The sequence below is a fragment of the Theropithecus gelada genome, chromosome 4 (genome assembly GCF_003255815.1).
Source record: "Theropithecus gelada isolate Dixy chromosome 4, Tgel_1.0, whole genome shotgun sequence".
Taxonomy (NCBI): domain Eukaryota; kingdom Metazoa; phylum Chordata; class Mammalia; order Primates; family Cercopithecidae; genus Theropithecus; species Theropithecus gelada.
In genome coordinates this window covers 82,857,879-82,873,712 of record NC_037671.1, presented here as the reverse complement: position 1 = coordinate 82,873,712, position 15,834 = coordinate 82,857,879, and the positions used below count along the sequence as shown (strand labels likewise).

At 37.8% G+C, this 15,834-nt stretch overlaps 1 protein-coding gene across 1 annotated transcript in view; it reads right to left on the bottom strand.

Annotated features, from left to right (window-relative positions):
• LOC112623709 (cytochrome b5 reductase 4) overlaps positions 1-15,834 on the bottom strand; it is a 111,048-nt gene that overhangs the window by 70,097 nt on the left and 25,117 nt on the right. Inside the window, exon 3 of the mRNA XM_025384324.1 lies at positions 6,186-6,286. Coding sequence (XP_025240109.1) covers positions 6,186-6,286 — 101 coding nt within the window. The remainder of the gene's footprint in view (positions 1-6,185; positions 6,287-15,834) is intronic.

Sequence of the window (15,834 nt, the reverse complement as noted above, 5' to 3'; positions counted from 1 at the left end):
ATGATCAAGTGGGCTTCATCCCTGGGATGCAAGGCTGGTTCAACATAAGCAAATCAATAAACGTAATCCAGCATATAAACAGAACCAAAGACAAAAACCACATGATTATCTCAATAGATGCAGAAAAGGCCTTTGACAAAATTCAACAGCCCTTCATGCTAAAAACGCTCAATAAATTCGGTATTGATGGAACGTACCTCAAAATAATAAGAGCTATTTATGACAAACCCACAGCCAATATCATACTGAATGGGCAAAAACTGGAAAAATTCCCTTTGAAAACTGGCACAAGACAGGGATGCCCTCTCTCACCACTCCTATTCAACATAGTGTTGGAAGTTCTGGCTAGGGCAATCAGGCAAGAGAAAGAAATCAAGGGTATTCAGTTAGGAAAAGAAGAAGTCAAATTGTCCCTCTTTGCAGATGACATGATTGTATATTTAGAAAACCCCATTGTCTCAGCCCAAAATCTCCTTAAGCTCATAAGCAACTTCAGCAAAGTCTCAGGATACAAAATTAATGTGCAAAAATCACAAGCATTCTTATACACCAGTAACAGACAAACAGAGAGCCAAATCAGGAATGAACTTCCATTCACAATTGCTTCAAGGAGAATAAAATACCTAGGAATCCAACTTACAAGGGATGTAAAGGACCTCTTCAAGGAGAACTACAAACCACTGCTCAGTGAAATCAAAGAGGACACAAACAAATGGAAGAACATACCATGCTCATGGATAGGAAGAATCAATATCGTGAAAATGGCCATATTTCCCAAGGTAATTTATAGATTCAATGCCATCCCCATCAAGCTACCAATGAGTTTCTTCACAGAATTGGAAAAAACTGCTTTAAAGTTCATATGGAACCAAGAAAGACCCCGCATCTCCAAGACAATCCTAAGTCAAAAGAACAAAGCTGGAGGCATCACACTATCTGACTTCAAACTATAGTACAAGGCTACAGTAACCAAAACAGCATGGTACTGGTACCAAAACAGAGATATAGACCAATGGAACAGAACAGAGTCCTCAGAAATAATACCACACATCTACAGCCATCTGATCTTTGACAAACCTGAGAGAAACAAGAAATGGGGAAAGGATTCCCTATTTAATAAATGGTGCTGGGAAAATTGGCTAGCCATAAGTAGAAAGCTGAAACTGGATCCTTTCCTTACTCCTTATACGAAAATTAATTCAAGATGGATTAGAGACTTAAATGTTAGACCTAATACCATAAAAATCCTAGAGGAAAACCTAGGTAGTACCATTCAGGACATAGGCATGGGCAAAGACTTCATGTCTAAAACACCAAAAGCAACGGCAGCAAAAGCCAAAATTGACAAATGGGATCTCATTAAACTAAAGAGCTTCTGCACAGCAAAAGAAACTACCATCAGAGTGAACAGGCAACCTACAGAATGGGAGAAAATGTTTGCAATCTACTCATCTGACAAAGGGCTAATATCCAGAACCTACAAAGAACTCCAACAAATTTACAAGAAAAAAACAAACAACCCCATCAAAAAGTGGGCAAAGGATATGAATAGACATTTCTCAAAAGAAGACATTCATACAGCCAACAAACACATGAAAAAATGCTCATCATCACTGGCCATCAGAGAAATGCAAATCAAAACCACAATGAGATACCATCTCACACCAGTTAGAATGGCAATCATTAAAAAGTCAGGAAACAACAGGTGCTGGAGAGGATGTGGAGAAATAGGAACACTTTTACACTGTTGGTGGGATTGTAAACTAGTTCAACCATTATGGAAAACAGTGTGTCGATTCCTCAAGGATCTAGAACTAGAAGTACCATATAACCCAGCCATCCCATTACTGGGTATATACCCAAAGGATTATAAATCATGCTGCTATAAAGACACATGCACACGTATGTTTGCTGCGGCATTATTCACGATAGCAAAGACTTGGAATCAACCCAAATGTCCATCAGTGACAGACTGGATTAAGAAAATGTGGCATATATACAACATGGAATACTATGCAGCCATAAAAAAGGATGAGTTTGTGTCCTTTGTAGGGACATGGATGCAGCTGGAAACCATCATTCTCAGCAAACTATCGCAAGAACAGAAAACCAAACACCGCATGTTCTCACTCATAGGTGGGAACTGAACAATGAGATCATTTGGACTCGGGAAGGGGAACATCACACACTGGGGCCTATCACGGGGAGGGGGAAGGGAGGAGGGATTGCACTGGGAGCTACGCCTGATGTAAATGACGAGTTGATGGGTGCAGCACACCAACATGGCACAAGTATACATATGTAACAAACCTGCACATTATGCACATGTACCCTAGAACTTAAAGTATAATAATAAATAAATAAATAAATAAATAAATAAATAAAAAACTAATCACATTAAAAAGTGGGCCAAGAACACGAATAGACAATTCTCAAAAGATGACAAGTAGCTGATAAGTATATGAAAAAATGCTCAATATCACTGATTATCAGGGATGTGCAAATCAAAACCATAATTAGATATCATCCTATCCCAGTTAGAATGGCTATTACTAAAAAAACAAAAGAAAACACACAAGAAATAATAGATGCTGCTAAGGATGTAAAGAAAAGGGAACTCACATACTCTTGTTGGGAATGTAAATTAGTACAACCATTATGGAAAACAGCATGGAGATTCCTCAAAAAACTAAAATATTAATAGAACTACCATGTAATCCAGCAATCCCACTACTGGGTATCTATCAAAGTAAAATAAATAATTACATCAGAGATACTTGCATTTGCATATTTATTGCAGCACCATTCACAATAGCAAAGATATGGAATCCACCTAAGTGTCCACAAACAAGGAATGTATAAATAAAGAAAATATGTCATACTATATGCATACAATAGAATACTATTTGGCCATAAAAAATAGTGAAATTATGTCAGTAGCAGAAACATGAAAGGAACTGGAGATCATTACATTAAGTGAAATACACAGACACAGAAAGACAAATACTGCATGTTCTCATAGGAGCTACAAAATTTGATGTCATTGACGTAGAGAATAGAATGATAGATTATCAGAGGTAGGGAAGGGTGCAAAACAAGATGCATGTTGGGAATATTTACCCTGATATATTCTTTTAGGACCTCAAATGCCACGCTAACGAGTGTAAATTTACTTCCCTGTCAGTGGTGAGCCACTGACAGTTGCAGAGCAAGGTGCTAAGACAATTGTCTTTAAGAAATCTAATCTAACTGTCATGTTACCTAAATTGGTACTGAAGGTAAAGATATCAACACAGTATTAAAATAATATGGCTACAGAGGGTGAACTAAGGCAGTGGGAAGGGAGAAAAAGGTGTAATGTTTAAAGACAGATCATAGGATTTGGCCAGTGATCGGATACTGGGGCACAAGGAGAGATGACAAAGATTTCTCAGGGGCTTCAAGTCCCTATTACAAGAAACAGGAAACAGAAGGAAAAAGAAGAAAGAAAATGACTTGATATTACTTGAGGGCATAAGGAGTTGAAGTACAGGGCATCAAATTGCCTATCAGGTATTTGGAAATGCAAGATAAGAGGTCAGCAGTGGGATAAAAACAGAAATAGGACAATAAGGAAATTACTTACTATTTGTGCAGCTAAAATACTGACACAAGTAAATTCTCATATTGAAAAATGCAAGTGTCACTACAATTGCTAGTTTACTTCTGTGGTGAGCAAGTCATAAATAATTAAACATCACTGGTCTTATCAAAGCCAAGAAGAATGCAATCTAATTGTTTTGAATCTAGCAATCTAGTAAATATTGTTTTAAATACTAGAAAACTTAACAATATAGTACTTCCTGTGAATTCTCCAAAACAAGCTTTCCTTAAATAAGGTCTACATAACCTCATAACACTCAGGAACAGAAATAACACTAGACTTTATTGGAAATTCTTCTTGTGGCACAGTACATTCAACATTAGGAGGTTACAAGGCAGATTCAAGGGAAAAGTATAGCAGATAAGTTTTTAGGTAAATGTTCCTAAACCTTTCTATTTGGCTTGCATTGCTAGATAACAAAAACCAGGCCAGGCACGGTGGCTCACACCTATAATCCCAGCACTTTGGGCAGCTGAGGCAGGCAGAGTACTTGAGGCCAAGAGTTCAAGACCAGCCTGGTCAACATGGTGAAACCCCATCTCTACTAAAAAAACAAAAATTAGTCAGGCGTGGTGGCACACTCCTGTAATCTCAGCTACTCGGGAGGCTGAGACAGGAGAACTGCTTGAACCTGGGAGGCGCAGGTTGCAGTGATCCGAGATCATGCCACTGCACTCCAGCCTGGGGGACAGAGTGAGACTCTGTCTCATAGATACACAGATAGACAGCAGGCAGGCAGACAGACAGAAAGCAAATACCAAATGACAATGGGAACTTGCTTTAAAACAGCAATAAAAACCTTCCAAAGAGAATGCTGTTACGACCAATGCGTAAACATGACTCTTCTCCAACCCAGGAAGAACGTTAACAGCAAATGAGATCCTGCCATTTAAGCAAATGCACCTAAGTGCTCTCAAACACAATGGGCCCTTGAACAACACAGGTTTGAACTGCAACCGAGTCCATCTATATATGGGTTTTCTTCTACCTTTGACACTTCGACAGAAAGACCAACCCTCCCTATTTCTCCTCCTCCTCCTCAGCCTACTCAAGATGAAGATGAGGATGAAGACCTTTATGATGATCCACTTCCACTTAAAGAATAGTAAATGTATTTTCTCTTATGATTTTCTTAATAGCATTTTCTTTTCTCTAGCTCACTTTATTGTAAGAATATAGTATATAATGCACATAAAACACATATATATGTTAATTGACTGTTTATGTTATAAGTAGAGCTTCTGGTCAACAGTAGGCTGTTAGTAGTTAAGTTTTTGGGAAGTCAAAACTTATACATGAATTTTCTACTGCGTGGGAGAGTGAGGGTGTTGGCACCCCTAATCCCTGTATTGTTCAAAGGTCAACTATATAAAACAAATTCTATTTCTGGCAACATGGTCAAAAACCAAATCCTAAAATGGACGAGAAAATAGGAAGAACAGAAATTAAATTAATATTTTATCAAAAAAACAGCTATAATATAACCCAACCTGATTCATCTTATCTTGCATGATAAAAATCCAACATTACAACATGGTTAATCATCATTAAAATATAAAATAGAGCATATATGAGACAGGCAAATTTCCATCTTTCTAAAGACTATTGTCTCAGAATAACAGTTCAGCAAACTGATAGTAATCAACATTCTGTATAACTTTTAAATAGTTTAAGAGCTAATGCTAGTTTTTAGTAAATATAAGGGGAAAAGTGACTAATTTAAATATCTTTTGAGATAACCTATTCAGAATCTCTGCCATCATGCTAGGAAAAATAAGTTTCTATTCATTAATCATCCTCAGCTAACTTTCTACATGACATGCAAATGTACTATAGAGCAGTAGGCTGAATACACAGCAATTCCTAGGTGACAAAGGACTAAGAGAAAAGAAGCCAAGTTACTTGTTTAAAGTGATTCAGCAAGTTAGCAGCAAATCCCAATGTTCCTTCTTCCAATTGTCACTACCTCCCATAAGCCAATCATTATCAAAACTAATCAAGACTGAATAAACACTTACCAACAAAGGAGGCAACAAACACTTAAGACCCCTAGACGCAGATTTGAAATATCTCCAAAAATTTTTTTTTTTTTTTTTTTGAGACGGAGTCTTGTTCTGTCGCCCAGGCTGGAGTGCAGTGGCCGGATCTCAGCTCACTGCAAGCTCCGCCTCCTGGGTTCACGCCATTCTCCGGCCTCAGCCTCCCGAGTAGCTGGGACTACAGGCGCCCGCCACCTCGCCCGGCTAGTTTTTTTTTGTATTTCTTAGTAGAGACGGGGTTTCACCGTGTTAGCCAGGATGGTCTCGATCTCCTGACCTCGTGATCCACCCGTCTCGGCCTCCCAAAGTGCTGGGATTTTAACAACTCAAAGGGCAAATTAAATGAACAGCTGCTACTTGTGAGCATCTTCCCACACTTCAAAATTCAAGCCAATACATCTGGATTTTATGCAACTATTTTCTTTCTTTCTACAGATGTCACACTGATAAATCTAAGAGTACTCTTCCACTGGAATACTTTGGTTACTTTCAGCACACCTTACCTGATCAAAAAGTTCAGTACCATCTGATCCTGCTGCTCTCATTAGTTCATCTTCTCCACCAGGATGATACTCCATATAAGGGCTGACATTATAAACGAAACCTGTATCAAAGCAAGCAGAAAAAATATCCTAAATGAACTTCTCAAAAATTGTAAAACTTAAAAGTTTCAATGAATCTTTCCAAATACATTCCATTTAATTAATCACTGTTATTTCAAAGTATCAAGAACTAATTGTAAAGGATCTGAGATTTCATCATATTTGCAAGCAAACAACTTAACCTGCCACTTTCATGGGTCCTAGCAGATAACAAGAGACTCCTAGGTCGGAGACAAAGAAGAGTTTAGCACCCACATCAATAGCAGTAGTCAGAATATAAGCATTTGTGTCAGTTCACTGAACCCAAATTCCCAAGAGTGCTATGTGAAGAGGGCCAGGTAACACCTGCACACTCAATGTGCTGCATTACAGGAGAGGAACTCCTGAGCTCAGGAAACTTGAATCTTTTATAAGCATGCCTGCCCTTGTTCCTGAGGGAGATATTTACTATACAGAAGAGTAAGCAAATCTGTGCTTTGTTCTAGAGGGAGACAGTAACATTCAAGGTTGTTCACAATGCAAATATCCTTTAAAAGATTGTCCAAAAAGACAGTGTCTCTGCTCACAAGACGTGCAGAAATGCAAAAGAAAATTGCCTCCCAACACAAAGAAATGAAATACCGTGTATACAATCTTTGAAAGTACACACACACACATGCAGAGAGAGAGAGAAAAAAAAGTAACTACTATATAGTCATAACATTTCCACTATTGCCCTGGTAGAAGAATCTGATGAAAAAAGAATCAAGCTCTAATCCATGTTTCTGATCATCTCAGCAAAGGTTAAGCAATGGTGACCACTTAGGCAAGCTTTGTGAAAAGGAAGCCCAACTCTTCTCAAAGATTATTATTCAGATTTTAATCTTTTTGTCTTCTCCAAGTATTTATTTCATCTATTCAACTGTTATTTATTTTTATGTTTTAAGAAAGAGGAATAGGGAACAACAAATACAAAATATCTCAATGCATAGCTCTCCCAAGGAAGTTGCTTTTTCATTCTTCAAAACTAGATAGATACTAGACAAATCTAGCCCTAAAGACATCACAAAAGTGCAGTAAGAACAACTGGTTTTTAAAAAAATATCCAGGACTATTTCCTCTCTATATGATGACTTTCATGAATTTAAATAACCTCAGATAACTTAAAATGTTCATCCTATACAACAATCTTGAAAGAAAAGAAGGGGTTGGATTTCAGACCCAAGAAAAGTACTGCAGTTTTTTGACCAGCGATATTTTAGAAAATAACCAACCAGTCCAGATTTCTCTATAAAATCTCTTAAAGGTAAGCACAAAAGGAAGTAAATCCACAGAATTTCTTTTTTTGTTTGTTTTTTTTTTGTTTATTTATTTATTTATTATTATTTATTATTATTATTATACTTTAAGTTCTAGGGTACATGTGCATAACGTGCAGGTTTGTTACATATGTATACTTGTGCCATGTTGCTGTGCTGCACCCATCAACTCGTCAGCACCCATCAACTCGTCATTTACACCAGGTATAACTCCCAATGCAATCCCTCCCCCCTCCCCCCCTCCCCATGATAGGCCCCGGTGTGTGATGTTCCCCTTCCGGAGTCCAAGTGATCTCACTGTTCAGTTCCCACCTATGAGTGAGAACATGCGGTGTTTGGTTTTCTGTTCTTGTGATAGTTTGCTAAGAATGATGGTTTCCAGCTGCATCCATGTCCCTACAAAGGACACAAACTCATCCTTTTTTATGGCTGCATAGTATTCCATGGTGTATATGTGCCACATTTTCTTAATCCAGTCTGTCACTGATGGACATTTGGGTTGATTCAGCAGCATTCCAAGTAAGTCTGAACAAAACTAGTTAAGCTCCCTCCTTTTTCCTTCCCCATATGCCTAGAGTCCCACAAGATTTAGAAGAATTTTTTCCCATTGTTTAATGCTCCAAAATCCAGAGACCAAAAATGTGAGTGGTAATGATTAGGATCTGAATTATTCCCAATAGGCTTTTTAAGACAGAGGATGCCTCCCAAACAAGAGTTCCAAGCTTTCTCTACAATCAATTCCTGACTGGAGTTGCTACAGTTTCTCAAGAACAAGAAATCTACAACCCATGATCATTTGTGACGGAATTTCATGAGTTTCAGCAACCAGCTTTTCCGGCAGCTTAAACAGCTATCCATGATGAGCACATAAAGCCTAAAACATTCCATACATGTTCTCTGCTAACCTGCTAGCCCTTTACATTGACCCTTACACTGTCACAGTCTTGTCTTTCTTTCTGATAGGGGCTAGGATCACTCTGTGGATGTGAGGAGCATCCCATCCTTTCCAGATGAAAAAAGCTAGGAATGTCTATCCCTTACTACAAGGAATTAACACTGTTAAATAGTGTCTCAGTCCAAGATGCATTAGATCAAAAAGCACTCAGCTGTGTTAGTAATTTGCTAATTATGAAACTTAAACCTAGTCCCAAAACAGAACAGGTGCATTTCTTTTGATTCAGAGCCTCTTCTTTGCTCTTTCTCTCCTTCCTTCTTATCTCCCATTTTTCCTTTTCAGAAGTATTTCCGAACAACTAAAAACTTAGACCCCTGGATGTGGCAGAGAAATACAAACACACAAAAAAACAAACTTTATGCTTTTTCTTCATGCTTTATTATATAGGTGTACCTCAGAGATATTGCAGGTTTGGTTCCAGACCACTGCAGTAAAGCAAACAAAGCAAGCTACACTCATGTTTTGGTTTCCCAGCGCATATGAAAGTCATGTTTAGGCCAGGCATGGTGGCTTATGCTTGTAATCCCAGTAGTTTGGGAGGTCAAGGCAGGAGGATTGCTTGATGCTAGGAGTTCAAGACCAGTCTGGGCAACCTAGTGAGATCCTGTCTCTACCAAAAAAAAAAAAAAAAAATTAGCCAGGCATGGTGGAGTGTGCCTGTAGTACCCCTGCTACTCCTGAGGCTGAGGTGGGCGGATAGCTTGAACACAGAAGTGTGAGGTTGCAGTTAGCCATGATCATGCCACTGCACTCCAGCCAGAAAAACAGTGAGGCCCTGTCTCTAAAATAAATAACAGATGTTTATGCTATATTGTTGTCTATTAAGTGTGTAGTAACATTATGTCTAAGACACAAATGTACATACCTTTATTAAATATACTTTGATAAAAATGCTAATATCGTCTGAGCCTTAAGTGAATTAAACAGTTTGCTGGTGAAGGGTCTTGCCTTGATGTTGATGGCTGCTGACTGATCAACATGTTGGGTACTTAAGGCTGAGGTGGTGGTGGCAATTTCTTAAAGTAAGTCAGCAGTAAAGCTGGCCATTCAACTGACTCGACCTTTCATGAGAGATTTATCTGTAGCATGCAATGTTGTCTGATAGCATTTTACTCACAGTAGAACTGCTTCCAAAACTGACGTCAATCCTCTCAAACCCTGCTGCTGTTTTACCAACTAAGTGCATGTAATATTCTAAATCCTCTGTTGTCATTTCAACAATGTTCACAGTATCTTCCAACAGGAGTAGATTCCATTTCAAGAACCACGACCTTTGCTCATCCCTAAGAAGCTACTCTTCAACCATTCAAGTTTTATCACACAGCAATTTCAGTCACATCTTTGCGCTCCACTTCTAATTCTAGTTCTCTAGCTGCTGTCACATCTACAGTGACTTCCTCCACTAAAGGAGGAACCCTTCAAAGTTACCCATGGGGTTGGAATCACCGTCCGCCAAACTCCTATTAATGTTGATACTTTGACCTCCCCTCATAAATCACAAATGTTCTTAATGGCCCAGAATGGTGAATCTTTTCCAGAAGATTTTCAATCTACTTTTCCCAGATCCATCAGAGGAATCACTATCTATGGCAGTCATAGCCTTATAAAATGTGTTTCTTAAATAACAAAACTTGAAAATCAAGATGACTCCTTGATTGATGGGCTGCAGGATGGATGCCATGTTAGAAGGTGATATAGTTTGTATATCTGTCCCAGCCCAAATCTCATGTTGAATTGTAATCCTCAGTGCTGAAGATGGGGCCTGGTGGAAGGTGTCTGAATCATGGGGGCAGATATCTTATGGCTTGGTGCTGTCTTCATGATAGTTCTCACAAATCTGGTCATTTAAAACTGTGTGGCACCTCCACCCCTCCTCTTTCTTTTTCTTGCTTCTGCTTTTGCTATGTGATGTGCCTGCTCCTGCTTTGCCTTCTGTCATGAGTTAAAGCTCTCTAAGACTTCCCCAAGAAGCCGATGCCAGCACTGTTTCCTGTACAGCTTGCAGAACCATGAGCCAATTAAACTTTTTTTCTTTATATATACCTAGTCTCAAGTATTTATTTACAGCAATGCAAGAACAACTTAATAGAGAAGGCATGATGTACACTGCTATCAGACCTCTTGGGTGACCAGTTGCATTGTCAATGAGTAATAATTTGAAAAGAATCTTTTTTAATGAGCAGTAGGTCTCAACTCTGAGCTTAAAATATTCAGTAAACCATGCTATAAACACTGATGTACTGTCATCCAAGCTTTGTTGTCCCATTTATAGAGCACAGGCAGGGTAGACTTAGCATAATTCTTTAGGGCCCTAGGATTCTTGGAATGGTAAATGGACACTGACTTCAAGTCACCAGCTGCACTAGGCCTTAACAGAGAGTTAAGACTATCCTTTGAAGCTCTGAAGCCAGGTATCCCTCTCCAGCTGTGAAATTCCTACGTGGCATCTTCAGCCAACAGAAGACTAATCTACATGGAAAATGTGTTGTTTCGTGTATTCACCTATATCACTGATCTTAGCTAGATCTTCTAGATAACTTGCAGCAGCTTCCACATCAGCACTCGATGCTTCACATTGCACTTTTATGTTATGAAGGTGGCTTATTTCCTTAAACCTCATGAACCAACCTTTGCTAGCTTCTAACTTTTCTTCCACAGCTTCCTCACCTCTCTCAGCCTTCCTAGAATTGAAGACAGTTAGTATTCTGCTCTAAATCAGGTTTTGGCTTAAGACAGTTGTGGCTGGTTTAACCTATCCACACCACTAAAGCTTTCTCCATATCACCAAGAAGGCTGTTTTGCTTTCTTTTATCCTTCATATGCTTACTGGGATAGCACTTTTAATTTCCTTCAATAACTTTTCCTTTGCATTCGCAGCTCAGCTAACTGTGTGGCACTAGTGGTGTAGCTTTCAGCCTTTTTCGGCTTTCAACATGCCTTTCTCACTAAACTTAATCATTCCTCGTTTTTTATTTGAAGTGAGAGATATACAACACTTCCTTCACTTGAACACTCAGAGGCCAATGTAGGGATATTAATTGTCCTAATTTCAATATTGTTGGGTCTCAGGGAATGGAGTGGCCCAAGGAGAGGGAGAGACAGGAATTGTCAGTCGGGGAAGTAATGAGAACATACACATTTGTCCGTTCAGTTTACCATCTCATATGGGCTCAGTTTGTGGCACTCCAAAACTATTACAATAGTAACATCAAGATCACTGATCACAGATTATCGTAAGAGATACAATAATAATGAAAAAGTTTGCAAGAACTATCAAAGTGTGACACAGAGACATGAAGTGAGCACAGGCTCTTGGGAAAATGGTGCCAAAAACTTGTTAGACACAGAGTTGCCACAAATCTTCAATTTGTAAAAAAATCCATTACCTGCAAGGTACAATAAAGTGAAGCACAACAAAAGAAGGTATGCCTGTACTCTATTTGTACCATACATGGCTTTTAGAAATCAAATCTCTCATATGCAAGGTTCTAGCCTTCTATGAGTTCCACCTGGTTTTTAGAAACTAATTTTGAAACCATCTAAAATTTCCCAATGACACAACTTTAACTTATTTCCACATCTCTAATTGCTCTGGTCTGGCAGATCTGAGCATCCAATTACTCATTAAATATAAATTAATAATAATTATGGGCCAACAGATATAATCTCAAATTGATACTAGGTTATTAGTGAGTTCTGCAAAACCTATCCTAATAATAACATTAAGAGCAAAAATGGGCTTAAACAGATTCATGAAACACCAATCCCCCATGGTGCAAAACTGGACTGTAACTAAGGACTCCTGGTCACAATCCAACTGGTATTTTTAGATCACTGACATGGGTGATCTTCAGTGGCAAAGGGGGGATTTCGGGAGACTACCTATCTATCCATCCATCCATCCATCCATCCATTCATTCATCCATTCACCCACCCACCCACCCATCCCCTTCTTTATGCTGAAACATTTTTTGTGTGTGTTTTGTTTTTTAAACTCTAATCAGGAACAGACAGAAAAAAGGACTGACTGAGAACTGTTCAGAAGAGCCACTTATTAAAAGTAAAATACAACGGTTGTATTAGGAAGGTATACTCCAATGTTTAAACAAATCATTTTTAAACCCCCTAGCAATATTAGGGGTACGCTGTATAGCTAATTCATCATAGCAGACACGCAGCACAATTTAAAACACATATTCAGAACAAAAATTACACTGAGTTTCCCTAGGCAATGTATTCGTAGTACCTGTTCTTAATATTTTTTTCACACTAAATTACCTCTTTTGTGTTATATCTGGAACTCTGAGCTCTCAAACAAGTTATCTGAATAAAAATTACCCATTTTAAAATTACCATTTAGTACTTTGTATTGTCAGAAATGTATACTTCAAAATCACAGAATGATAGTCTTAAAGACTAGGAGAACTTTAAGGCAATTTTTAGCCTCATCCAGTACAGGCTTTATCTCTATAGTATCTTACAGGCAGAGCATCATCCAGCATCTGCTTGAACAGATCCAGTGCCTAGTAGCTCACTTTTTTTAAAAGCTCAGTTCAAGGCTATCATTTTTATACGTAGAAACGAATACTGCCTTTTTATACAGAAAAAATTCCTTCTCTCTTGAAAAACACTGCCTATCGTTTTTCATTTGTGCATTTTATATTTATTTGTTCTTAATTTAACTCCAATTGCCTCTGATAAAGACTGTGGGCATCCTACAATAAAATACTTAAATGTGAAAGTGTGTGTGTAAAAACTTTAAAAACCCACAACAAAATGTGTATCAGAAAAGAAAGGATATCAATTGTCTAACCTCACTAACAGTGTTACTGTGAGCATTTAATATAGTCCTGAACTTCCTAACAGCCAAGGCCAACAGAGACACTAGTAACAGTGGTATCATTATCTAATTTTAAAAATTTTTAGAAATAAAACAGACAAAGAAGACTCGTTAGCTCCTTAGTTCTTTAAAAGGGAGTAACTCTTGATATTGTGAAGAATTATGAGTCCTTATAAAGGGAACACTAATCACATAGCAGATATTACAATTTAACAGTACACAGAAACATTCCTCAGGTGGCATTACTCTCATCCTCCCTAACCCTAGGTAACCACTAGTCTACCTTCTGTCTCTATAGATTTGCATATTCTGGAAATTTCATATAAATGGGATCATACAATATGTGGTCTTTGTGACTAACTTCTTTTAATTAGCATAGTGCCTTCAAGGTTCAACCATAATGTTGCATGTATCAGTATTTTTTCTTTTTCTGGATGGATAGTATTTCTTCCATGGATATACCACATTTTATTTATCTATTTATCAGTGGATGAGCATTTGGGCTGGTTCCACTTTGCTATTGTTTAAATATTTGTCCCCTCTAAAGTTTATGTGGAAATTTAATCCCCAATGTGGCAGTACTGAATGGCAGGGCCTTTAAGTGATTGGGTCATGAGGGCAGATTCATGAATTAATGGATTAGTGGGTTCATGGAAGTAGGACTGGTGGCTTTATGAAAGAGGAAGAGAGACCTGAGCTTGCATGCTGAGCCCCGTTACCATAGGATGCCCTATACTGCATCAGGATTCTGCACGGAGTCCTCACCAGCAAGAAGGCTATCACAAGATGTGGCCTGTTGACCCTGGACTTCTCAGCCTCTGTAACTGTAAGAAATAAATTCCTTGTCTTTATAAATTACCCAGTTTCAGGTATTCTGTTATAAGCAGCAGAAAATGAACTAAGGCACAGCTTTTGGCTATCATGAAGAATGTTGCTATTAATGTTCATGTACAAGCTTTTGTGTGGACTTATATTTTCGTTTCTCTTGAGTATATTTAACTAAAAGTAAATTTGGTGGGTCACACAGTATTCTATATTTAACCTTTTCAGGCACTGCCAGACTGTTTCCCATTCTTACCAGCAACAAACAGAGCTTCCAAATTCAGACAGCTCTTTTTTAGTCACTATTCCAACTCTCCACAGAGAAGAAAAGCCATCTATAGAACCTGAATCACCACATCACAAATAGCTCAGAAGACCGAATTCAGAACTGGATTACAGCATGCTCCAACTTAATCTCACACCCAGCTCTACATGATAGGGTTTGGTTAAAGGCAGCACAATGTAAGACTAAAGCAGCATTTTATAACTACTAATCTATCTTCTAGATGAAGTTCCCACAGATTTTCAGGTTAGGTAACCATACATGTGAACCATAACAGCTCACCAATAAGGAGTGAACTGTATCACCATGGTTCAGGCCACACACATCCACTAATTAATACTTTTTCATTTCTTCTTTGTTTACTTCTGTAAGTCAGAGAGTCTCAAAATATGATCTAGGGACTCCTGAGGGAGTTTAAGACCTTTTTGGTGGCTCAAGGTCAAAAATTCTTCATAGTAATGCTAAGATATTATTTGTCTTTTTCTATTCTCATTCTTTCACAAGTGTAGCATTTTCAAGATACTACATGACAAATAAGATAGAATATCGAACATGCCATGAGAATATAGTCGCCATCTATAAAGCCACACATTAAAGATATTTGCCAAAATGTAAAACAATGTTGCTTTTCTGTTTTTCATAAACATAGGTACTATTTATAACATAGTGGGCTCACTATTCGTAAAATTATTTTAAAAAATTCTTTACATTTCTTAATTTTTGAAAGATAAACATCAATAGATATGCCATAAACAATAGTCCTTTGGAGTCTTCAACAATTTTTAAGAGTAAAGACATTTTAAGACCCAAAAGTTTGAGAACCACTGCTGTAAGTAAAAGTAGTATTTCTGTAATAAGATTAAAAGATAATTTTGGGTTTTGAAATTCAAACAAATATTTAACTCCAAAAGCCCATTATATTCATTCAACAAAAATTCATTTAATGCCTATCATGTATGTACCAAATATTATGCCAGTATACTGTAGCATTCTTGCAATTATTCACCACTGTTCATTTCCTGTCTATAAAATAAATGAGGGGAAAAGATGTGTTCACATGATAAAATTATGGCATATTTCACTGTATTCAAATACACAGGTCGATTGTTACAACTACTGTGACTACTTTGCCATCTTGTGTTCAGTAAAGAAATTGCATCTTACTGTAATTACTTCCTGTCAATTACTTCCTGTCAACTGCTGAGGAAAGGTGTTAAAATACGCAACTGTGGTTGAGGATTTTAATTCTACCCCTCAATTCTATCAATGTTAGCTTCATTCCTTTTCAATCTTTGCTATCACAGGCATAAACAGTTTTCCTAATTAAATGACCCTTTTCATCATTTTAAAAT